General features: G+C 44.8%; 2 protein-coding genes across 4 annotated transcripts in view; both read left to right on the forward strand.

Moving 5' to 3' along the window:
• The window catches only part of LOC310693541 (transient receptor potential cation channel subfamily M member 1-like), a gene marked incomplete at its 3' end in the record, with an annotated part of 36,900 nt that extends 34,973 nt beyond the window's left edge, over positions 1 to 1,927 (forward strand). The window contains exons 14-15 of the mRNA XM_083475841.1: positions 434 to 574; positions 1,359 to 1,927. Coding sequence (XP_083331967.1) covers positions 434 to 574; positions 1,359 to 1,436 — 219 coding nt within the window. The remainder of the gene's footprint in view (positions 1 to 433; positions 575 to 1,358) is intronic.
• Positions 1,928 to 4,323: 2,396 nt separating this feature from the next.
• TRPM1 (transient receptor potential cation channel subfamily M member 1) lies at positions 4,324 to 22,578 on the forward strand. Of its 3 annotated transcripts, none has more exons than XM_083475667.1 (12): positions 4,324 to 4,417; positions 5,516 to 5,808; positions 6,393 to 6,621; positions 6,930 to 7,052; positions 7,954 to 8,085; positions 8,443 to 8,571; positions 8,834 to 9,085; positions 9,973 to 10,147; positions 13,199 to 13,343; positions 17,247 to 17,449; positions 18,495 to 18,627; positions 20,495 to 22,578. In XM_083475667.1, exons 2-12 carry the CDS (start codon positions 5,633 to 5,635, stop codon positions 21,720 to 21,722), a joined length of 2,925 nt encoding a protein of 974 aa, XP_083331793.1. In that variant the 5' UTR covers positions 4,324 to 4,417; positions 5,516 to 5,632; the 3' UTR covers positions 21,723 to 22,578. The 3 variants fall into 3 exon arrangements, with proteins under 3 accessions (XP_083331793.1, XP_083331792.1, XP_083331794.1); XM_083475666.1 differs by having other exon boundaries at positions 4,360 to 4,417; positions 9,973 to 10,165; XM_083475668.1 differs by lacking the exon at positions 18,495 to 18,627 and adding an exon at positions 18,660 to 18,725 and having other exon boundaries at positions 4,360 to 4,417; positions 9,973 to 10,165; positions 20,495 to 20,657.
• The last annotated feature ends 1,442 nt before the right edge of the window (positions 22,579 to 24,020 follow it).

Consider the following 24,020-nt stretch of genomic DNA (forward strand, 5'->3'; position numbering starts at 1 on the left):
ATCACCTCGGCCCACATGGGAGCCACCAGCTGGTTGGGCTGGCCTGTCTCCCTGTGCTAGTCATTGGAGGTAACAGCAAAACTTTAAGCCAGTTCAATCAGATGTCAGTCCTTCTAATTCAGAAGTCATTCCTGCTTAGGCATACATTTAACCCCACTGAGTTTAATGGGAACTACTTCCAGAGAAGTGTGTATAGGATTGTAGCATTAATCTACCATATATTTTGGAAAGATGTTTGTGTGTATTTGGATACCTCCTGAAATATCATAACCACATTTTGCATGATGGATCCTGAGATTAAAGAGCAGATTTTTGTCTATGCTTGGGTACAATTAGACACTGTAAATGTCATAAATGTGTGTCAGATTGTGTCCTAAATATATACCCTCGTGCTTACATTTTGCTTCAAAACAATTATTTGGGGGTTTTCTAGGGAAATCTGCCACCAGATTACCACATCAGCCTCATTGACATTGGCCTGGTCCTTGAATATCTCATGGGAGGGGCATATCGTTGCAACTATACACGAAAGAGCTTCCGAACCCTGTACAACAATTTATTTGGGCCAAAGAGGGTAAGAATCTGTCACAAGATTGGTGTCTGTTTTCTCCTTCTGTTTGATCTCTGCATGCACAGCAAGCACTGAATTTGGCCTGATCCCATCTTTAGCATTCTTCTATGAAACTAGATCAGATTTATTAGAAAAGAGGTACATGTTCCATTGGACAGGAAGGAAGGAAGGAAGGAAGGAAGGAAGGAAGGAAGGAAGGAAGGTGTTTGCAACTGAAAAAAGAAAATGAAATGTGACCCAGGTTGATGGTTGGGTGCAGGCTAAGACTGGCCTGCCTTTGTTGAAACCCCTTTAAGGAAGGGGGAAGGAGGCGTGTCTTGTGTTGTGAGTCCATGGATTACATGGACCTTAAGTCTGACCCAGCAAATTCCTTTGTTCTTAAGAGCAAAGGACTATAGCTCAGTTGCACAGCTCATTAGTAAAGCACATGCTTTGCATGCAAATGATCCCAGCTTCAGTTCCTGGCAGCATCTCCAGGTAAAGGGGGATCTAAGACTCCCCCCTCCCCCTCCCATAGTGCAGGGGTAGAGAACATTTTTCAGCCTGAGGTCTACAGTCTCTTCTGGAGCCTCATGCCAGTGTGCCAAATCTTGAGGTGGAGCGGGGGGGGGGGGGTATCATTGTAATGGAGAAGGAGGAAGCTAGCATGGCGGCCTATGTCTGCTAACCAATAGCATGAAAAATAGGCTTTCTCTGAAACATGCAGCAGTATCTGCAATCTAGAAGATGGACAAAAATAACATTTCTTCACAAACTAAAAGTTTCATTTCTTTTTCGAAACATGCAGCCTAAAGCTCTCAAGCTTCTAGGGATGGAGGTAAGTCTTTTTTGTTTTTTTTGTCACACAAGTTTCTTCTCTAATTAGGGGCAGAGGGAGTAAATTTTTCATATGGTATGTTTGGGCAAGACCCAAACCAATGGATTCAAATGACAAGAAAGGAGATACTGACTAAACATCAGAGAGAACTTTCGGATGGTAAGAGCTGCTTGAGAGTTTTAAAGCAGAGGTGAGGTGGCCCCCTGCCAGGGGTTCTTGAACTGTGATGCCTGCATTGCAGGAGGTTGGACTAGATGACCCCTTGGGGTCCCTTCCAACTCTCAAGTTCTTTGATTCTAAAAAACCACTACCTTCTTTTTTGCTTCCAAGTTTATTGGCACACAGCAACTTGTGTTCAAGCTGTATGCTTTTAGGTGCAGTAGGAAAAATCCATATAGACTGCTGGAATCACATATAGATGGATTACCCCATTTGGTCTGATTCTTCCAGGACAGAGCAATGGATGCATACCTGCAGTGAGTGCCCTGGTAGCAGCTGTTCCACATGTGCGCTGCACCTATTGCATTTGGAAGGGAGCAGCTGTTATGATCCTCTTAAATAACACATAGGTTTTCTGGAAACCTCAGACCAACCCCTGCTTTCTGGGTGCTCCTTGAGCTATTAGGATAAAGGGGAGAGTGTCCCTGTGCAAAGTGTATAAGCCTTTATTCTAAATGGGCAGAAGAACTTATTGTTATATCACAGATATAAAATATATAAATACAAAGCAAAGCCCGGCGCCCTGAAAGCTGGTAAGCAGCTTTGCCGTGTTCAAAGGAGGCATCAACAAGGCTTAATCTTCTTTGACATCTCTTTGTCTTTTCTGATGAGTGCATGACAAAGCATTCATCCCTCCTGAGACAGGAGATGGCTGGGCCTAAAAAGCTTAAAATGGGCAACAGCGGCCCAAATCTAGAGATATTCCACGTGCAGCTCGCCAGGCACCACTGCAGGGCACATCTGCTCGTGCCTCTGCTCCCAGGAGGTGGCAGCATGTTCCCATGTGAGTCTTAGAATGCCACTGCCTGTTCTGAGAGGGGTGGGAGACTGAGTCCACACAGGAAGAGACAATGGGACTAAATTCTGGCTGCTTTAAATAGTCGTGGTCCCCCAAAGAATTCCTGGAGTTGCAGTTTTTTAAGGTTGCACTCCCTTCGAAGGAGCAGGTTCACAGTTTGGGGGTGCCTCTGGATTCAGCTTTGTCCCTGGAGTGCCTTTCACCAGCTGCGGCTGGTTTGACAGCTACAGCCATTCCTGGACCAGCCACAGCAGTTCATGTGTTGGTTACTTCAAGACCAGATTATTGCAATGTGCTCTATATGGGGCGTCCCTCACACTTGATCTGGAAGCTGCAGTTAGTGCAGAATGCTGCAGCATAATTGCTGACAGGAGTGAGGCCTTGTCAATAAATAACACCTGTGCTCAGAGATCTGCACTGGTTGCTGATTAGCTACCAGGCCAAGTTCAAGGTGTTAATATATCAAGCCCTGAACAACTTGGGACCAGTTTACCTACAGATCGCCTTACCCCACATGTGCCAAATCGACCTATCAGCAGAACTGGCACTACTACAGGGGCCACATAATACCCCTTCTGTATTGGGAAAAACGTGATCATTTAGTGTGGCAATGCCTATACTTTGGAACTCCCTGACTCTTGAGATCAAGCAGATGCCTTCACTGTACAGTCGTACCTTGGTTTTCTAACAGCTTAGTTCTCGAACGTTTTGGCTCCCAAATGCCGCAAACCTGGAAGTGAGTATTCTGGTTTGTAAACTATTTTTGGAAGCCGAACGTTCCACGGCTTCCGATTGGCTGCAGGAGCTTTGGTTTCTGAACGTTTTGGAAGTCGAATGGACTTCCGGAATGGATTCCGTTTGACTTCCAAGGTATGAATGTACTCTTTTCGCCCCCTGATAAAAACATTATTGATTAGGAAGTTGAGGTAATTTTAATCTGTTTAACTTTTGTATGTTTTAAAGTATGTGATTTTTTTTTTATTTTACTGTTTTACCTTTTGTAAGTCGTTTTGAGGTTGTTGCTTTTGTTACAATCAAAGCAGTGTATAAATTTTATTAAATTAAATAAATAAATAAGGGTTTCTAGGATACCCCTGTTCCCCTCAAAGAACTACAACTTACAAAGTGATTTAACAACAAATCCCTCTTCCCAGGGAACTCTGAACGGTAACTGTGAGGGGAATAGGGGTGTCCTAACAACTCTCAGCTCCCTGATAGGTAATTCTGGGACTTCCACTTGTTCTCCTCGTTACCCACTGAAGAACAATAACTGTGGAAAGCCTCCCTGTTCTAGGCTGTCAAGAAATGGTTAGTATTTGGTATTTCCCCTCTAATTATGCTTCCCTGCCCCACCCTTAGCTGTGGCTCCACTGCCCAGACCAGGGGTCTGCAACCTTTAAGACGAAAAGAGCCACTTGGACCCGTTTCCGAAGAAAAAAAACTGGGAGCCGCAAAACTCGTCATTATAAAAACAACTTTTTTGTCACTTTTTTGTATTATTTCTTTGTTTGACCCCTCAGAATTACTCCTCCTCATAGAAATAAACGTTAAATTAACAAGTTACCTTTTTGTGTGTGTGTGTTCTTCACTCCCCTTCAAAACAGTGACCAGCGTACATGCCCCCTTTCAATGCAGTGACCAGCGTACATGCCCCTTACAATGTAGCGGGCGGGCGGGAAGGCGACGTCGGGATGGTGCGTGACTAACGCACACACCGCCCCCATGCGACGTCACAGCCAGTACAGCGCCCGCCACAGTGGGGAGTGTCGGGGCGCACAGTGCGCCTCCTCCCCTCGCTAGTATCCGTCCCGGAGCCGCGGCAAAAGTGTAAAAGAGCCACATGCGGCTCCGGAACCGCGGGTTGCAGACCCCTGGCCCAGACTGTCTTTCTGTTACCTCCTTCCTCGTTGCCTCCAGTTCCAGTCGTAATGCTCCACCCTCCTTCCCCATTTAGGAGATGGGATAGTTCTCCCTTTGCTGGGTCCTCTGGCGTAAGATCTCATGTTCAAAGGTGAACTTTCCATTCAGCCTTCTTCAAGACGCTCTTTGTCGCCGCCTGCTTTGCATGTGACGTGGCTTGCCCATGTGCTCATTCTAGCCTTTCTCTGCACCAAGAGTGCCTGCATGACTCAATCACACTTGAAACAGGGATACAGCAGGATCAGCCATGCCTAGCAAGGGCTGGTTGAAAGGGCCCCAAGCCAGATCAGTGATTCATCCAGAGACAGAATAGGTAACCCCCTTTAAAGGCAAATAGTTGTGTTGCACCTCTGCACCAAAAGGCCGAGCCATGTGTGATGCTGAGATGCTATAGTATGACCTGCGTCCAGCAGAGGCCGGCTGGAAGGCAGTGGGAAGGGGGCAGATAATCATGCAGAGATGCAGGGGGTCAGCCTACTTTACAGAGGGCACTTTGAGCTCACAAAAGCCTGTAGATCAGGGGTGCACAACCTGCAGCCCTCCAGATGTTGTGGGACTACACCTCCCATCATCCCTGATCACTGGCTATGCTGGCTGGGGCTGCTGGGAGTTGTAGTTCAGAAACAACTGGAGGGCCACAGGTTGTGCACCCCTGCTGTAAATAATTATGGATTAATTTCTCAGAGATCTCCAGCAGTTCTCTCATGGCACTACAGTGTACCTCAGCCACAGTTTGGGAACTGCTGGGTCATTTATTTAGAAACCTGATATTTAGAAGGTTTAGGTCCTTTTCCAGTGATTTCATTTGAACTCCAACATCATGCCAAATGATTTGAAGGTAGGATGACTGATGCATCGGTCTGAAGGACCTGCATCTGTCTATGTGCCGTTTGCACAGGTAACATCATAAGCTGAGATCCCCACAGAAAAGCACATGTTGTGAATTTGCAGTGACGCTTTGCATGGAAGCATTGTCATCGCCATAAGAAGCCACTCTTCTACTAACAATTCAGGCACAATGATTCTGCATGCTTGTCTTTCTGGCTTAACCTTCAACTTAACAGCAGTGCATGGCCTTTCCCTGAAGCATCTATCTTTATTCATGGGCACAACCTGTAATAATCTGCAGGAACACCAGTAAAATGTAGCCTAAATGTGAAATTACGGTAACTCAATTGCTCCTTCCTAGGATGATGAACCTCCATCCAAAGGGAAAAAGAAGAAGAAGAAGAAGAAGGAAGAGGAGATAGACATTGATGTGGATGACCCAGAAGTCAGCCGCTTCCAGTACCCCTTCCATGAGCTCATGGTCTGGGCAGTGCTGATGAAGCGGCAGAAGATGGCTCTCTTCCTTTGGCAACGTGGAGAGGAGACCATGGCCAAGGCACTGGTGGCCTGCAAACTCTACAAAGCCATGGCCCACGAGTCTTCAGAGAGCGAGCTGGTGGATGACATCTCTCAAGACCTGGACAACAACTCAAAGTTAGTCACCCAGAGTGTGGGGCTGGACTGTGTGGTGTAGCGGTTAGGTTGTCAGACCTGGGAGACCAGGATTGAAAACCCCACTCAGCTCTGAAGCTCATTTGGATGACGTTGGGCCTGTCCCTGGCTCTCGGTCTAAGCTGAGACCTTCTGAGCTAAGGCCCTTCTCCAGTTCCTGTTCTGCTTTTTTATATTTATGTATTCTTAGTATATAGTTTATATTTATATTTTCTTAGTATTAAACATGAACCTGCCCCAATGTTACAATGATCTACTGACTGAGTCCTTCAGCTCTCTCAAGTTGAATCAGACAGAAGGGTCTTCTCTGTTGTGGCCCCTGGCTCTTGAATGTCCTCCCCAGGAAGTATCACCTGATACTGAACCCGAAGTCCATTCAGAACCAGCTGAAGACTTTACTTGCCCTGGTCTTCCAGTACATCCTCAAGACTGGTTTTAATAAGCAATTTTAATAGATTTTACTGGCTTTACTGCTTTGACCTGTTGCATTGTTCCTGTGATGTTAATTTTACTGCCGTGTTTAATTTGTTAGCTGCTAGCCAATCTGGCATTCTTTATCTCTCCAGAGATTTTGGCCAGCTTGCTGTTGAGCTGCTGGATCAATCATATAAGCATGATGAGCAAGTAGCCATGAAACTTTTGACATATGAGCTGAAAAACTGGAGCAACTCTACTTGCCTGAAACTTGCAGTGGCAGCAAAGCACAGGGACTTCATCGCACACACCTGCAGCCAGATGTTACTGACAGACATGTGGATGGGGAGGTTGCGCATGAGGAAAAATCCGGGCCTTAAGGTAGGCATGGACTGCTTAGGCCTGCAGGCACCTGGGCTTGCTATATAGGAGGGAGGGGAAAACTGTACATATATGGAGGAGAATAGTACTGGGGGCAGGAATAATACCTCCTCCAGAGCCACAGTCCTGCTCCAGTTCCCCCTCCCTTCACTACATGCTGGCTTAAATAAGTAGAACCAAGAGACAGGTGATGTGATCACAGATCTCCAATCAGACATCTCCAGGAATTTCTTGTTTGGCCGTGAGCTGCATCCTATGCAACTAAACCATAAATTTCAAATCATAAATGGCTCTTGCCTCTCATGCAGGTTATCATGGGGATCCTCATACCTCCTACCATCCTGTTCCTGGAGTTCCGTACCTCTGATGACTATTCCTACCAAACGTCAAAGGAAAATGAAGTCGGGAAAGAAAAAGAAGAAGAAAATGTGGTCAGTGGCAGCCCATCTCTAAGCCTCTCAACACCACAAACATGTCTCACCTTTATTCCCTGTTTAATAGTCACCATGGCTTCCCCAATTGCCAAGAATGCTGAGAATTGTAACTCAGTCAGGGATGCTGAAGATTTTGTATTTGAGATTCTTGCTCTTCCTCAGAACTTCAGCAAGTTCCAAGGAAGGATATTGTCAATCTTTGTTTCTCTCTGTTTTCTTATTTTTCAACCTTAAATTCAGTGCTCCCCATTTCCCCAGCAATCTGCTGAGAAAATCTCATGAAAATCCATCAACATTCTAGTTTGAATTTCCTTTGATGAACACATTTTTATGCAGTTTTGAACATTATACACTTTGCAAACATTTCCCCCTAACTAATGCATTTTGAAATATTTATTTCACTAATAATTGCATTTTGATGTGCACTTTCCTCTGCTGTTCGCATTCATTGCTTTTGTCCCACTGTTGTTGTTGTTTTGGCAAACAGGCTTTGCAGCTTTGCAGGTTTTTGAAGCATGAACAACCTATTTGACTACAGACAAGTCTACATACCTTAAGTCAGCCTTTCTCAACCTGTGGGTCCCCAGATGTTGTTGAACTACAACTCCCACATCACCCCTAGCTAGCAAGGCCAGAGCTCAGTGACGATGGGAGTTGTAGTCCAACAACATCTGGGGACCCACAGGTTGAGAACCACTGCCTTAAGTAATGAAGGTTCTAGTATGGCTCTTACAACTGAATAATATGTGCCTGTAGAAAAACAAGCAAGCAAGCAAGCAAACAAACAGGACAGTTTGTCCATGTTCAGACATTTTCTCTCCCTCACCCCCTTTAACCTTGAATGGATGAGAGCCCTCCAGTGGGAACAATCTATGATCCTAAGCTACCTGTCTTTCAGGATGCAAATGCTGATACTGGTTCCCGAAAGGGTGATGAAGAAGATGGGAACAAAAAGCAAAGGAGCCTTCCCATTGGAACAAAGATCTACGAATTCTATAATGCACCAATTGTGAAGTTCTGGTTTTACACAGTGAGTGAAAATTATTTTCATCCTTTGGTGAAAACATCATGTTCCATTCTCTCCTGCTGATGTAATGTGTCACTGCTGACCATTAGCTATGCTGATGGGAACAATGGCCTAGAACATCTGGAAAGCTCAGTGTTGTGGTAGGCTGGCCTCTCACTTCTTTATTCCCTACTCCAAAATTACTGGTAATTACTGGTTTCCAAAACACAACAAAAAATTGTAAATGGTGGGGGGAGAACCCTGCTTTGCATTTCTAAGCAGAAGTGTCCTCATCACTGTGCAACCACCATCACCCAACATCCCTACAAATGAATCAACCCGAAAATGCAGCGTGAGGTCTCTTTTTATTTCTTTTTCCAGATATCCTACCTAGGGTACTTAATGCTGTTCAACTATATAATCTTGGTACCGATGGATCGTTGGCCCTCACTCCAGGAATGGGTTGTCATTTCATACATTGTGACTCTGGCATTGGAGAAAGTAAGAGAGGTAATTTCAACCATTCTGGCAACTGTTCTTTTGAAATTCTCCACCTGCTCTGATGTCACAAGGAAGGAGGAAAGCAGTTAGGGATGCAAAAGCCACTCCCCCTGGCATAATCCTACAATCCACATGTTCACTGGGGTGTCTGAATGCCCAAGGGACCTGAAGTAGGATAAACTGGTTTTAAGAAGCTAGTAAGCCTCAAGTTTCTTTCTCCCATTACCACATTAAACACCTTTTTTCTCCCTTCCCACCACTTTGTTTTCAGATTTTAATGTCAGAACCAGGTAAATTGAGTCAGAAAATAAAAGTGTGGCTACAAGAATATTGGAACATCACTGATTTGGTTGCTATTTCTGTGTTCTTGGTTGGGGCCATTCTCCGTTTGCAAAACCAGCCTTATATGAGTTATGGAAGAGTTATCTACTGTGTGGATATCATTTTCTGGTACATCCGAGTACTGGACATCTTTGGTGTGAATAAGTACCTGGGGCCTTATGTCATGATGATTGGAAAAATGGTAAGTAACTATGTTTTGAAACAGAGAGGGCAGGTGTCATGGCAGGTATTAAAGAAAGGCAGAGTGGCGCTGCAGCTTATCCGAAAGCAAGAAGCCCTAAGATACTGAATGGAGAACTGGATACTTACTGGAGGACTAGGAGCCAGAGAGAATTGTTACAACCCCATATGAATTGGGGTATTTCTGTGCAATGTTTCATCAGATGGCTCTCTGCAACCCTAGCCCTCCATTTTAGCACAAATTGAACACAGTTGCAAGGGTTTGCTAACAGAAACTTGAATGTAGCCAAACATTAAGGTCATGATCCAGCCAAAGTGATGCTTTTTTAAGATCCATTGAAGTTGATGGCAATGTTAATTATGATTTACCGGTAAAACTTTTATAGCCCACCTTTCAGTTTTTTTAAAAAAACTTACAACATGACTTCCAATTTAAATGATAACTATATCATCAAAAACACATTGCAGTTTGTTTTTTTTAGCAGAAGTCAGAAACAATCAACTGTCATTATATGTGACAGGCAAATAAAAGCATTTAAGCTGGTTACTTGAACTCATAAACTTTGGTTCCAGATAAATAATCCTGGGAAGACTGTTTCATAATTGATACGACACCACTAGGAAGGCCCTTTCCATAGCAACTGCCCACCCCCAGTCACCTAGAAGATTACCCAAATTATATTTTTAAAGTTTCCATAGGAGTACATTGTCATGCCCTGAGAGTTGGACAGGTATTAACGAGGTGCAGATCTGAGGTCTGGAACTGATTGGCTTCATAGGAAGTGATTCATAAATGAAATATATAACAGATCGTGTTCATATTGTTTTTCAGTAATTTCTACGCTGATCCTTTCTTGATATGTTGCTCTACGCTCTTTCTTGGTGTAGATGATTGACATGCTGTACTTTGTGGTGATTATGCTGGTGGTCCTGATGAGCTTTGGAGTTGCCCGTCAAGCCATCCTGCATCCCGATGAGCAGCCGTCTTGGAGACTGGTCCGCAACATCTTCTACATGCCCTACTGGATGATCTATGGAGAGGTGTTTGCTGACCAGATAGACCGTAAGAACAGAATTCATAGTAAGATTCTGTTTCCTGTTTCTGAGGCAGATGATCGGGTCCAAATTAATCAACATTTAATTTGGAATCGGCATCACTTTTTCTACTTACGATTATTGTAGCTTTGTCTTTGTGGCAGACATGATTGAACTCCTCTGAACTTTGCCATCACCCTCAATCAGTTCCCTTTATTTTGTAGGTTAAACAGAAAGAGCATGTATATCTTGTTGTTGTTGCTGCTGCTGCTGTCATTACAATTATTTATTGCCCACCCTCCCAGGGGAGGTTGTGGCAATTTAAAATTCAGAATGACAAACAGTTAAAGCAGATTACATATTATAGGGTGGTTCCTGAAAACACACATTCCAGGGCAAAGAGGCACATCATCAGCATTCGCTGAAAGATGCATAATGAAGGTGCCAGGCACACCTCTGCAGGGAGGGAATCCCTTAGCTTAGGGGCTGCAACAGAAAAGGGTGGGGTGCCACCATCACCAAATTTCAGAGGAATGTGGAACTACCACTAGGACTCACTCTGCTGATCTCAACACCTAGAAGGGTCTGTACAGAGGGAGACAGCTTCTCAGATATTTGGGGCCAAAGCCCTTTAGGGTTTTGAACACCAACATGAGCCCCTTGAATTGGACCCAGAAATGAACCAGCCTTGTAGCTTGTCTTTGTGGCAGACATGATGATCTCTTTCAAACTGTGTCTTCACCCGCAGCCAATTCCCTTTATTTTGCAAGTTAAAAAAAAAGAGCATTCATATATCCCTTCCCTTTTACAGAAAACCTCTTTTCTGTCAGCAAATCTTAGGCAAATTTGTGTTATGGACCTGTGTGCATCTTGAGTCTTTTAAGAACCTGATAATACAGTCAACAGGGGGAGGAAATAGTCCCGTGAACACACAGTTCTCTAGTGAAGAAGCCCTGCCTGGCAGGGGAAGCTTTTGTGTGCCCTACACAGTTAAGGAGCAGCTGAGCATTTTTGCACAATAAAATGAGCATCAAGGAAATCACCACCACCATATTCTTTGTGAATGACCCTTGCATTTCTTTCAAGTGGGGTTGTTCAAAAACCATTGTCTCATTTATTTATTTTTAAATGGCATGACTGAAGGTGCGGGCCTTCTGCACAGTTTTAATTTCTTTAAAAAAGAATGCCTCAATTTAACATGGTGTGCATATTTCTATAGAAATCCAGCTTTTTACGGTTTGTAGCTTTCTTGGCTTTACAGTGTGTGACTGATGCTTGCTGAAATCTTCCACTAGCAGCTATTCCTCTCTCCCTTCTGGACCTGAGCCGTGTGGAGCCCCTGACCCTTGCTGTAGGCTGAGATCCCTCTCTGTGAGGCAAATCTAGACTCAAGAGTGTGTTTCCAGAGAGCAAAATGTGTTCCCAGGGCAGCCACACTGTCCATCTTGTGCAATTGCCTTGTGGTGCTTTGTGCTTGTGGTGAGAGTCTGCCCACGTCATCCTTACATAATTGAAATAGCTTGAATATTTACATGATCATCTGCCAGCTGCCTTTTGTAATTATCTTTTGATTGCCACAAATACGCTGCCATACATAATGTTTCGGAAAGTCCAGGAGAAAAGGAAATTGCAAGGCCTTCTGGAGTCCTGGCAAGAGCCATTGTTTCAGAGCATGTCTCTTGCCTGTTAAAACATTTGAAGGCCTTATCTTTCTCTGGCAGCTGAAGAGCAACCATATTGTCAGCCACATGTGTGTTTTTCCTTCCCTACTGTTCTCTTGTTCTTTTATTCCTTTTTAAAATGCTTCTTTTTGCATTTTTATTCTTTGCTTTCGGAACGCTGGGTAGTCTATGCCATGGAAATTAATCGTAAGTCTTTGCAGGGAATTGACAAAGCAATTAAATGTTTTTATTGGTGGATTCCACCCCACCCCCGTGACCCTTTAATTAGAGTTCATCTCAGCTTTAGTGCAATACCTGCCACTGCCATGTTGTCATGACCTGGTCCCCAAATTCGCCACCACCTAAAACCTCATACACCCACCTTTGCCAGCTGAAGATTTGAGGTGTGGGTCTTGACCCATCAGAAACCCAAATTATGCAACAAATCTCTGCAGCATCTTAGACAACCAGGGCAGGGTTTAGACCTATGCCATTTCCATAGCAATAGTCCAAAATCCCCAGAAGAGGCTTTTAAAGCTGTCGAGCTGTTTGTGTGATTGCTTTTAAAAAGTTCCAATATCTGTGATAAAGGAAGTGAATCTTGGCTCTGTAATAGTCATAGCTGTCAACTTTCATATTTGAAAATAAGGGATCAGCAGCCCCAAAATAAGGGATCAGCAGCCTCACCTATCCTGGGGACAGTCTATGGGATATCTAACAATCTGGAATAGCAGCGGGAAGCAGCGGGAAACAGCACTGGAATAAGGGAATTTCCCGCAAAAAAAGGAAAGGTTGACAGCTATGGTAATAGTATGACTCTGAATGTCTTTAAAGGAGCCTGCTTCTGTGAGAAAGGCGCTTCACAGACCCATTGAAATGGCCCTAAGTTGGTCCTGTCTTATTAATTTCAGTGGGCCTACTCTGAGTCAAACGTACACTGACCTGGGTACCCAATTAGTTCTAGTCCCAGCCAGTAAAACTGTGCTTTCAGATGACCTACGAAGCCGGAGAACTCTAGACTGCCAGGCTCCACCTACCTCATTCTGCCCTGGTCCTGCCCACAAGCCAACAGGCTGCACCCCCTCCCCTCACATTCTGCCCTGACCTGCCAGATTTCACCAGTCTGCCCCTTACCAGATTTGGTCCCACGGAGTTGAATGCCTGTGGAGGGTGGGGGGCTGCTATTTTTTGAAATCAGAAATGTGCATGGGAGGGAGAAGGTGGTTGTTTGTGTAAACCCATCTGGGTGTGTTCAGAGGCTGGACTGCCCCACAAAAAGGACAGTTACTTAAGCATGTGCCCTGGGCCCTACAACAACCTTGGGCTGGGTCCCTCTGATTTCTATCTTCCCCCAGTTACACAGAGCCCTCACTGTATGTGCTCCATGTTGAATAACCATAAGCCAATTCCATCCTCAGCTCCATGTGGGGAAAACCTTTATGATGAGGATGGCAAGCGTTTCCCTCAGTGCATCCCTGGAGCATGGCTGACTCCCGCAATCATGGCCTGCTACCTCCTGGTAGCCAACATTCTCCTGGTCAACTTGCTGATTGCTGTTTTCAAGTGAGTGTTTTGCTTACAAGGGAGCTACTCACTCTGGGTTCCTTCCTACTGTGAAGAAGTCTGGTGGAGTTTATTAGGGGGACCCTGAGAAAGGTAGGTGAAGGATCAACTGTGGTCAAAGAGAGCGAGGCTGCATGCACAAGAAATGTAAGTTTTTCTCAATTTGGAATTGTTGTGCTCTTAATGAGCATTCTGCTTTAGGTCAAGATGCTGTCACCCTGCTGTCAGCAAGGGTGGGGGTGGATACTTGATACACACTTGAAAACCCTCCCCTTGATCAGGTTATTCATGCCTTTTCCTCCCTGCACATGTCCCAGGGAAATAGAAAAGCAAGGAGTGACTGTGATCTTGGTACACACCAGACTTTGGGCAGGTGAGAATACACCCTGGCATTGCCAGGGCTGCCTACATCCATCTATTTTCTGATTAAAATTTTGCGGGGTAACACAGAAGCAACCTGCAGTGAACATTTCTTTTCAGAATGAAACCAGTTTCCCAAGAAGCCCTTTTCTGGTGTGAAACATATGCAACAGATCTAGACTGTTTGGACTGTGTACTCAATCTCCATTGATTCTAGAATAAAGTTCTGTGTGTATGTAGGACAAGGGCAAGGGAAGGGTAGAACTTCATCTGTTTAGATTAGGACTGAAACATCTGTGGGCCTCCAGGTAGGAGCTGTGGTCCAGCAACAGCAGGAAGACCACATAAGTTGCCCTCCCTGGGTTTAGATGAGCTGCTACTAGCATTAGGTCTCATATGACTGCTTGCTTTAACACGTACACACAAGCAGGGGAGATGCCTATATTTACTGCTCAATCACACTGTTATCTTTTGCTGCCAGTATCCAAAACTGGATTGCTGGTGGGTGTAGATCCATGCCATTGTCCTGGGCACTGTGCCTGATTTGGGTGCTGTCCTTTGAAATCAGACTTGCTCACAAAGCTATCTTTTATTTTGCTATCTACAGTAGAATATTCAATAGCTGAAAAGGTCGTGCATTTTAAAAGGAGTCACATGCCAGTCGCAGAGCTAAATTTAAAAGGGAAAAAAGAAGAGAGAAAGTGATTCTCTTGCATGCACAATGGTGGTTATCTGAAGGGACTGCAAATAAAATCAACATTGTAGGAAGTAGGTCATGCAGTTAACCCATCCTTGCTTGGCAGTCACAGGGATGAGCCATGCTTTGTTGCACTACTAATGCTTCTCTTCTCCTGCAGAAGACTTAGGGGTGCAATTTGTTGACTCTCACAAAAATGAAAAGAGACAGTGCAAGAACAGTGAAAGGGTCTACATGGCCAAACACCATTGCACCAAATTGTCAAGTAGTAAAATATAACCATCACCATTAGGGATGAGGGAGAAAAACAATACACAAGCTGAAATGCAGCTACCTTTCAAAATTTGCATTTCTCCAGTACCTCTACAGCCAGTTTTTGGCATCTGTCAAGAGACAATGGAGTGTGCCTCTGTGGGTGAAGTCCAATGGCTGCATTAGCAGCACTGAAGTGACCTCCCTGGGGTGCAAGCCTGGACAGTGGGTATGGAGGCTGCCTCTGGCTGCCCAGATCACAAGACAACCCTCTTGGCCTCACTGATGTGGTCCAAAGGAAAGCAGAGCAAGATGTTTGGCAGTATCCTGGCTGCAGGAGTTTCCAAAAGGAGGTGTACAAGATGCCATCCAACTGCCTTACGGACTCCACTCCAGATTTGTGTAGGGTTTGCTCCTTAGACTTTTCTTCTCCCAAAGATATCCTACAAAGCAGTAGAGGTTTAGAATCACAGTTTTCCTTCTCCTAGAAGGGCTTCCTTCCCAGGTTGGCAAGTCCCATCTGCCCCTCACTTCTCTCTACAGCACATGCAGAAACCACCTTATTGGCCATTGGACCCACTCTTGTTTTCATCTGCTCCATCCGCTGGAGCCTGTCTTCACATGCAGGGGAAGTGTCATAGACTGGTAGGGTGCTGAGAAGTGTATACCGGGGGAAGCGGGGCTGGAGAGGCAGGCAGTGGTTTATGAGGGCCTATAGCAGCTAGGAGGTGAGAATCAGAGGCTGGAGAAGTTTCAGAGCTGGAGAAAGAGGAGGCAAAGGCAGGCCAGGCAGGTGAAGGACCAAGTGCTTCCCCACCCTCTCCTGCACCACTGTCTCCCAGAATCAGGAGGGAATCGAAGTGGGACGAGCAGAGGAAGTTTCCATGCAGGCATAGTCTCTGGCTAGATGAGCACAGCCCAACTTGGAAAGGTACATAAACTGGTAGGGGGGGAGTGGTCCCCAGTTGCTGCAACTGCTTCATAGAGTGTGGAACTGGGAGTAGCTGCCTAGATACCAGATTGGTGTGTGTAGGTATCTGGAGCAGTAGAAGCAAAACAACTATGTTATCTTTGACAATAAAGAGTGAACTCTCTGCCATGCGCATTCCTTTGACTGGAAGCAACCTTGACAGAAAGTCCCTAACTCACCAAAGTTTTGAGACCCATCAGCTACCTTCATCTGGTTTAGCTGACCAGTTAAAGCATTTGTGGACTCAAACCCAATTCCCTGAGTTCAGGAACACTTGCGTCATAACAAATTTGTTAGACTTTAAGGTGCCACAAGACACTTTCATATTTTTGCTACACAGCTGCCCCTCTAGAAGTGTTTTTCAGAAAGAAGTGTTTGGGGTCCATAAGCAAACAGTATCTGGGGGTGCTAGCTGCCTCTTTCCAGGTCTGGTGTGGGGGCAGTGCTCTTCTGTGCTTCTACCTATGCTTAACCTGTCCACTTGTGAATAAACTCAAATACAAAATGCCAATATGCTTCCAGTAACCTGGTTTAGCACACACACTGCACTACTGGCATGCAGCCCCCAACAAATTGACCCCAGGGGAATGCAGTCCTCAGCAGAAAAAGGGTTCCCTGCCCATTTTCTGTGAACCAAGTTCACAGAATATATTTCTGAGAGAGATTTGCAAACATTGCTATTTAGGTCAAGCTGATCAGCATTTTAAAAAGCAAGACAATGTAGAGCTTCTATGGGCTTTGATGTTACAAAGGGCCTTTCATGAGTTGAACGTTTAATGTCACATCAAACGCCAGGAGGTGTTGTTTGCAATGTTCAGTTTGAGCCATGCTTCAAATAATCAGCTCCAAAAGAAATGATATTTTGCAGAGGTCCTTTTGGCAGTGGGCAACTGGTGCAACTCTCTCCCCAGTGGTTGCCCTTCTAGTCCATACTGAGACATTATGTGGGCATGAGAGCAGCAATTGTTGGGCACCACCCTACTCTTGAAATCTCAATAGAACAAATCTGCCCATTTCAGTTCCTCATTTTTCCAATCTGAAGTTCAATTAGCCTCATTTCTGCATCAAGTTAGGGATTTTTCTTCTGTCTGCACTTTTGTCTGCATCCCTTCTGATGAATTTTGGACATAATTTTACCAAATATATGCATTTCTGCAAGTTTTCCCAATATAATGCATGTTTTTAAGGTAATTTTCACTTACAAGATGCACTTTCGTGCACACTTATTGGTTGGAGAAGTGTCTTGCAAAATTTAGAGAAGTGCGAATTCCATAGGGTAGCTGTACTTCTATTTGCTTATTGTTTCAGGAAGTGTGAATTAGGAAGGTTAACTATTGCAAACTGAATCAATCCCCTTCGGTCCCTAAGCTCAAGGAGAACTGGTTCCAGATCTGTTTGATCTGCACTATCTATTTCTGAACGGATGCCATCATTTGCATGGCAAGGCAAATAGGCTTCACTCTGGAGGCAACTTCCCCTCTCTGTGCCATGTTCTTGTCCCCACCCCAAATGTGGGAACTTTAAACTGGCAACATGTGAAGAGACGACTGAGTTCTCACAACTTTTACTTAGCTCTCTGGCAATTTTGTAGTGAAGCTACTCAACAAGGGTGTATCTTTTGCAGCAACACCTTCTTTGAAGTGAAGTCCATCTCCAACCAAGTCTGGAAGTTCCAGCGGTATCAGCTGATCATGACCTTCCATGACCGGCCGGTGCTTCCTCCGCCCATGATCATCTTTAGCCACCTTTACATCATTATAGTTCGTCTCTGCTGCCGCTGCAAGAAACGAAGAGAAGGGGACCAAGACGAGCGTGACCGAGGACTGAGTATGTGGGGGGACAGACATTCTCTCTGTGCTATAAGTCTGGGTTGACTGGGCACCATAGCAGGGGTCAGGCAGGGGTTTGAAGGTCCCATCCATAGACCATCTGCAAGCAGAAAGTCAGCACAGCAGGACTCCAATTGGGATCCTTCTTGTTTTGACTTTCTGCCCACCTTTCGTTTTTGAAAGGTGGGGAGAACTCAGAAACATCCCCCATCTATAGCCACTTTGCTGTCTCATGCTGCTGTGTGGGGAGACCAGGCTTAGTTGTACTAAATCAAAAGCAGGTGGGTAACCTGTAGCTGGACTACAACTCCCATCATCCCCGATTGCTATCCAAAGTGGCAGGGGCTGATGGGAACTGTAGGTGCTGGAAATGGTTGTGAAAGGGGTACACAGAATGGGATAGGATATTGAAGGGATAATCTGTGTCCCTGAGTCAGGTGAACCAGCCCTAAAGGGGCAACCTTGAGCACACTTTCTCACTGAGCACAGTGAGTAAGCATGCATAGGGTTATTTATGCATGTATTTCATAAAATTCATAGAGCGCTTGAATGTTAAAGAAAAAAACCCTCATAGCAGTTTACAAAAAGGATTGGGATGCATATCTCAATAAATACGGTGGGCTTGTTTCTGAGTAAACATGATCAGGATTGAGCTGTTGATATTTTAGACTACTTTCCAATAGTTGAAAAAGTTTTTCTGACACAGGACTCCAGATTGGATTTTAATTTCTGCAAGGGACAGTGTGAAAACTGACATACTATAGAAATTCAGAGTGTTTAGCTACTGCCTGCTTGCCAGATTTTTGCCATATGGCTCCAGGCTAGAATATGCACCGAACTGTACCTGAACATTGCAAGCCTCACCATGTCTACTCAGATCTATTTACTCCCAGAAAAGTGGGGTTAGACCTGCAGCATTAGAGCCTAATGTTCATTACACGTAGCCTGAAAATGCACATTGAGGTGGTAGTAGTCTCTTCCGAGTTTAGGGGATTTGATAGACAGGGTAAAATACATGCTTTCCCTGCCTCAATTTCTTTCAGAGCTGTTTCTAAATGATGAAGAGTTGAAAAAACTGTATGAATTTGAGGAGCAATGTGTTGAGGAATATTTCCGACAAAAGGAAGATGAAGAACAGTCATCAAATGATGAACGTATTAGAGTCACTTCAGAAAGGTAGCCAGTGAATTTGTTTATTTTCTTGCCAGTTGCAGTGGGCAAAGAGGAAGCATGGACTTCACCACTAGTGTCCTTTGGAGATGTTGAAGGAAAGAGTAAGGCAACACAATAAGTTTGAGATTCTACTTTAAGATTGCCAATAATAAATCCTCCTCCTCCTTCTTTATATCCTGCTCATCTCACAGTGCAATTATATACATGTCTACTCAAAGGCTTATTAAATTCAATGAGACTTACTCATAGGGATGGGGGAGAAATTCAATTCAGTTCACATTTAAAGGTAAATCTACAATATTTTGAATCAATATATGAACTGCAACATGACAATCCTTCGGAATTTGCACTTATCTAAATTTTGCAATTTATGGACGCGGGTGACGCTGTGGTCTAAACCACAGAGCCTAGGGCTTGACGATCAGAAGGTCGGTGGTTCGAATCCCCATGATGGGGTGAACTCCCATTGCTCTGTCCCTGCTCCTGTCAACCTAGCAGTTCAAAAGCACGTCAAAGTGCAAGTAGATAAATAGGTACTGCTCCAGCTGGAAGGTAAACGGCATTTCCGTGTGCCACTCTGGTTCACCAGAAGCGGCTTAGTCATGCTGGCCATGTGACCCGGAAGCTGTCTGTGGACAAACGCCAGCTCCCTCAGCCTATAGACCGAGATGTGCGTGCAACCCCTGAGTCATTCGCGACTGGACTTAATGGTCAGGGGCCCCTTTACCTAAATTTTGCCATGCAGTTCTCCAACCAATGTTAGAAGTCATATATTGGGGTAAATTGTACATACTAGTGAATATGTTCATGAATATCCAAAAATGTATATATTACATACATTAGGGTAAATTGTGCAGAGTGTACTTTCATGCTGCGCACTTAAGACAAAGGGGAAGTAGGGGAGAAACAGGCACAACCTCCTCAGTGGTAACAAGAGTTTGCTGGTAGTTGCCCCTAGGTAAGGAAGGATCTGCCAATTTCATTTCTCTCTGTTTCTCAATTTTACCCATCTTAAATTCAGTCCTCAATTTCACCGCAATTTGCATTTTTAAAAATCTCATGAAAAATTGTCAGCGTCTGAGTGCAATTTTCTCCCAATAAACACATTTTTGCACATAGTTTTGACTAATATACTCATTTCCGAAAACAACTTGTGTGGTTTTTTGTGTTCTTTTCACTAACATATTCATTTTGCATACATTTCCTCCAGTACATGCACTGTTGTACGCACTACTTGGTTGGACATCTGCACCCCAAAATTCTGAGACACACAAATTTTGAAGGAGAGTTGTGCTTAGGATCGCATATTGGTTTGAGGGCTATGAATTAGATCAATTTTCATTCAAATGCAAACAAAATATAATTTCTCTTCCATCCCTAGTAGCCCCCCTCCCATGGCAGGGAATTAACCTGCAACTCTTGGGGTTCTTCTTACTCAGGAAGTTGGGATGATTTGCAAGGTGTCACCAAATGTGCTGGGGTATCACAAACTGCCTGTGGGCCCTCTGGCAGCTTGGCAGTGCCCACAGTACCATGCAAAAATATTCTAAATATTGTAAGAATTCAACCAAAGGAAACTGCAAGAGAGGAATGTGTGACGTCTAGCTAAAATACTGTTATAATCCTTCTAAGTTATTCTAACACTCTCTGGTTCTTTTCTTTTCTTGGTTTTATTATAATTAAGTTTGTGGCAGCCAATGGCATGAACAAATGAGTAATAACCTAATGATTAACTGAGTAAAACTGGAAGCTCTAATAATTAATAAAACAGCTGTCCTCCTCATAAGTGCTGTTCTGGGCTAATAATGACAGGGCAGGATAAATCTGTGTTGCTTAATGAATTTATCCCCCCCCCCTTTGAATTCTATAGAGTTGAAAACATGTCTATGAGATTAGAAGAAGTGAATGAAAGAGAACATTTCATGAAAGCCTCTCTCCAGACGGTTGACCTTCGACTTTCTCAGCTGGAAGAACTCTCTGGCCGGATGGCGAATGCTCTGGAGAAACTGGCAGGCATCGACAAGGCTGAGCTGACTCACACACGTTCCCGGGCATCCTCGGAATGCGATGCTGCTTACCTCCTCCGGCAAAGCAGCGTAAACAGTTCTGATGGCTACATGTACAGGTACCACGGTGATGATCTTGCCTATGATGACCTGCCTACCCCAATGTCTCCAGCCTTGGCATTGCGTAAAGCGGATTCAAAGCTACAGCTGGCTCCAGAACGCCAAGGAAGTATCCACTCTGCCACAAGCGCCTCTACAGATCACAGCAAAAACACTTTAGATGTTACGCAGAATGTTTCTCTATCCCGTTCTGGCTCAGTTGACAGGCAGGAACACTGTAAGAATGAAGAGACAACACCCCAAACTCTCAACCAAACGGATATGGTTGGGAATGGGCAGCCTGGAACTGGACCAAAAATTCAGAACCCTCATTTAGCGTTAGAAAAGGCCAAATTAGAAGCCACCATCTCCTATCCTTTGGACAAACCTAGGGCAATGAGGTACTACCCTTCTGGAACATTCAACGCTTGCGAAGCAAGCATGATGAAATCAAGGAGTTACATATTTGCACAAGGTGGAAATATGGTTGGAGGAGTTAACAACCGGACCATTATGGACCAAGAGTATAGGACCATCATGGATGAAGTGTGCCCTTCCACAATTGAACAATGGACTGCCGAGTGGAAGTATGAGGTTCAGCAGAAACTAGCTAGTGAGCCTCCTCCTGAATATCCTGGCATTGTGTCTGAAGCGGAGATGCAAGCTGAGCGGAAACAGCTACTGACTGACACCGAAGAGGACAGTGATGTTGGTGAAGTGGTGGGTCTCAGTGCCTCCCATCCTTCCTCACCTGTCACCAAAAGGATCCACACAGACAACTTGTTGTCAGTGAAATCTGACAGGACTTGTGGTTTTCCTTCCGTACGGTCAAAGAGTTTACACAGCCATTCTCGAAAACCCAAGTCCATTAAGGACAGGCTTAATAGACCAGGACATGCCAGCAGTGTCAGCAGCCTAGTGGTGACCTGTGGGACTGCAACAGAAGAGCAGAAAGCAAAACAAGAAAATGCCTCCGCAGAAACTGAATGCTAAAATGGCCTTTTCTCAACAAGCAATAGTTGGGAGATGTGGTTAAGCCAGGACACCACAGGTAGAAGTGACACCCCCAAATGCCCATCCTTTAAAGAGCCTGTTTGCATTTGGTAGCTCACTATGTTCGCTTTTACAGATGCATTCATGTCCAACAGTTCCTGCTTCAAAGCACTTCCTGCTTTTGTGAAGGGGAGGTGTGCTCTCCCTGAGGGTCATAGCTACCTCTGGAGGGCCCGGCCAACAGTGTCAACATGGATTCTTTAATTCATTATGTCAATGATTCTAAAAGCAATGTAGTTCAGTGAGCTGGAGGCTGGATCCTCCTGACCCATAAGAGCACCACTGCTTAAAGCAACGGGTCTCATTGAGCGATTGACAGGCCAACAGCACTCTTTGTGGGCTTCAGGGCAATGCTGCAGAATGAATCACCAAGAGGCCCTTTTTTAACACACATAAAAAGTGGCACAATCAGCAGCTCTTCTTCTTGCAAAAGTGAATGTTGTGTGTGGCAAGTGTATATTCCCTCAGCACCCAGTACAGGTATTTATCAAGGATATACCCACATATAACACTGTATGTGATAATTCCTGTCTACACTCACTGCCTGCAAACTCCCTACACTGAGGATCCTTGAGAGACAGCAGTTTCCCATATCTATAGTGGCACCAAGGAAGAAAGTGGGGGCAAGAAGGAGTACCTTGTGGAAGAGGTATGACTTTGTGAGCGGAGTCTTACTGGCACTATTTTTACTGTTGTTGTTGTTCTGGTCAGCCAGTTTGGGCTAGTGGCAATCAGAGAAATCTTTTTTTCAGGCACAGTTCAGCCAACTGCAGACTTAAATAAATGTGTTTTCAGAGTTGGTTTTTTAAAGATCATCAGTGTTGAGGTCAAACATATCTCCTTGTTCCAAAGCTGAGAAAGTCCTGTTCTTGTACCCAACAGTCTCTTAGGAGAGGACCAGACAGCAGGGCCTCAGAAGCTTCGTGCTTAGGCAAACTCACTTAGGTGTAAGTAGGTCATTAAGATAACATGGTCTCAAGCCATTTTTGAGGTAGAAATGTCACCACAGTATTATTTCTTTCACAAGAGTAGGTGGTATTTTGGAACCGCAGTCAGCCAATTAGATAAAGTGCTTGGAAACAAACAAAAAAAATGAACTAAAAAGCCATGTGACATGGCTTTGGGGTTTCTCCCACCCACCCACTCCAGTGCACCAGTCCAGCTGGTGCGCTTATAAAAACTAGTACAATATTGGCCCAAACAAGCTACACTTTCCCCCCAAATTCTGATTGTGAAAAGTTAAAGTGTGGCTTATATTTACTACCTTATGGTATCGACGCTGAAACAGCTGCCCATGAGGGCTGTCGGGGGTGCGGGACAACAGCGCCCGTTTCGATCGCATCTCCCAAGCCTCCCCCAAGCCAAAGTAAGGAAGGGGGAAGGGGAAGCGGCCACCGGCAAAGCAGCGCAGCTACCGCCCCCCCCCCCCCGCCAGGAAGCATCAGGGGCATCAGGGTAAAAGTAAAGGGATCCCTGACCATTAGGTCCAGTCACGGATGACTCTGGGGTTGCGGCGCTCATCTTGCTTTACTGGCCGAGGGAGCCGGCGTTTGCCCGCAAACAGCTTCTGGGTCATGTGGCCAGCATGACTGGTGAACCAGAGCAGCACATGGAAACGCCGTTTACCTTCCCGCCAGAGCGGTACCTATTTATCTACTTGCACTTGACATGCTTTCAAACTGCTAGGTTGGCAGGAGCAGGGTCTGAGCAACAGTAGCTCATCTCGTCGCGGGGATTCGAACCACCAACCTTCTGATCGACAAGGCCTAGGCTCTGTGGTTTAGACCACAGCACCACCTGTGTAGGAATGCACAAATTTGCCTGATTTGGCTTCTCTTGGTTTCTAATTTTTCCACTCTTAAATTCAGTTCTCCACACACACACACCAGCATTTTTTTATTAGTCCTTATGAAAATTCAGCAGTATTTCAGTGTGAATTTATCATAAAATACAAATCTTTGTATGCCTAAAATACACACTTTTGTGAAAGTTTCCCCAAATATACTCTATTGTGTGCTATTTTCACTATTCCATGCATTTTTTTGCACATTTTAGTACTGTCGTACCTTTGAACGGAATCAAAGTGCGGCTTCTGATTGGCTGCAGGAAGTTCCTGCAGCCAATCGGAAGCTAAGGAAGCCCCGTCAGACATTCGGCTTCCAAAAATAGTTCACAAACCGGAACAGTCACTTCCAGGTTTGCAGCGTTTGGGAGCCAAAACATTCAAGAACTAAATTG

Source organism: Podarcis liolepis (assembly GCF_965112155.1).
Source record: "Podarcis liolepis genome assembly, chromosome: 14".
In the NCBI taxonomy this organism is placed as follows: domain Eukaryota; kingdom Metazoa; phylum Chordata; class Lepidosauria; order Squamata; family Lacertidae; genus Podarcis; species Podarcis liolepis.

Excerpts from the sequence above, each read along its gene's own strand:
- TRPM1 (XM_083475666.1), top strand. The coding sequence starts at position 5,633 with ATGGTCTGGGCAGTGCTGATGAAGCGGCAGAAGATGGCTCTCTTCCTT. Across the intron at positions 5,809-6,392 it reads GACCTGGACAACAACTCAAA|AGATTTTGGCCAGCTTGCTG; the intron begins GTTAGTCACCCA and ends TTATCTCTCCAG. Across the intron at positions 8,086-8,442 it reads TGAAGTTCTGGTTTTACACA|ATATCCTACCTAGGGTACTT; the intron begins GTGAGTGAAAAT and ends TTCTTTTTCCAG.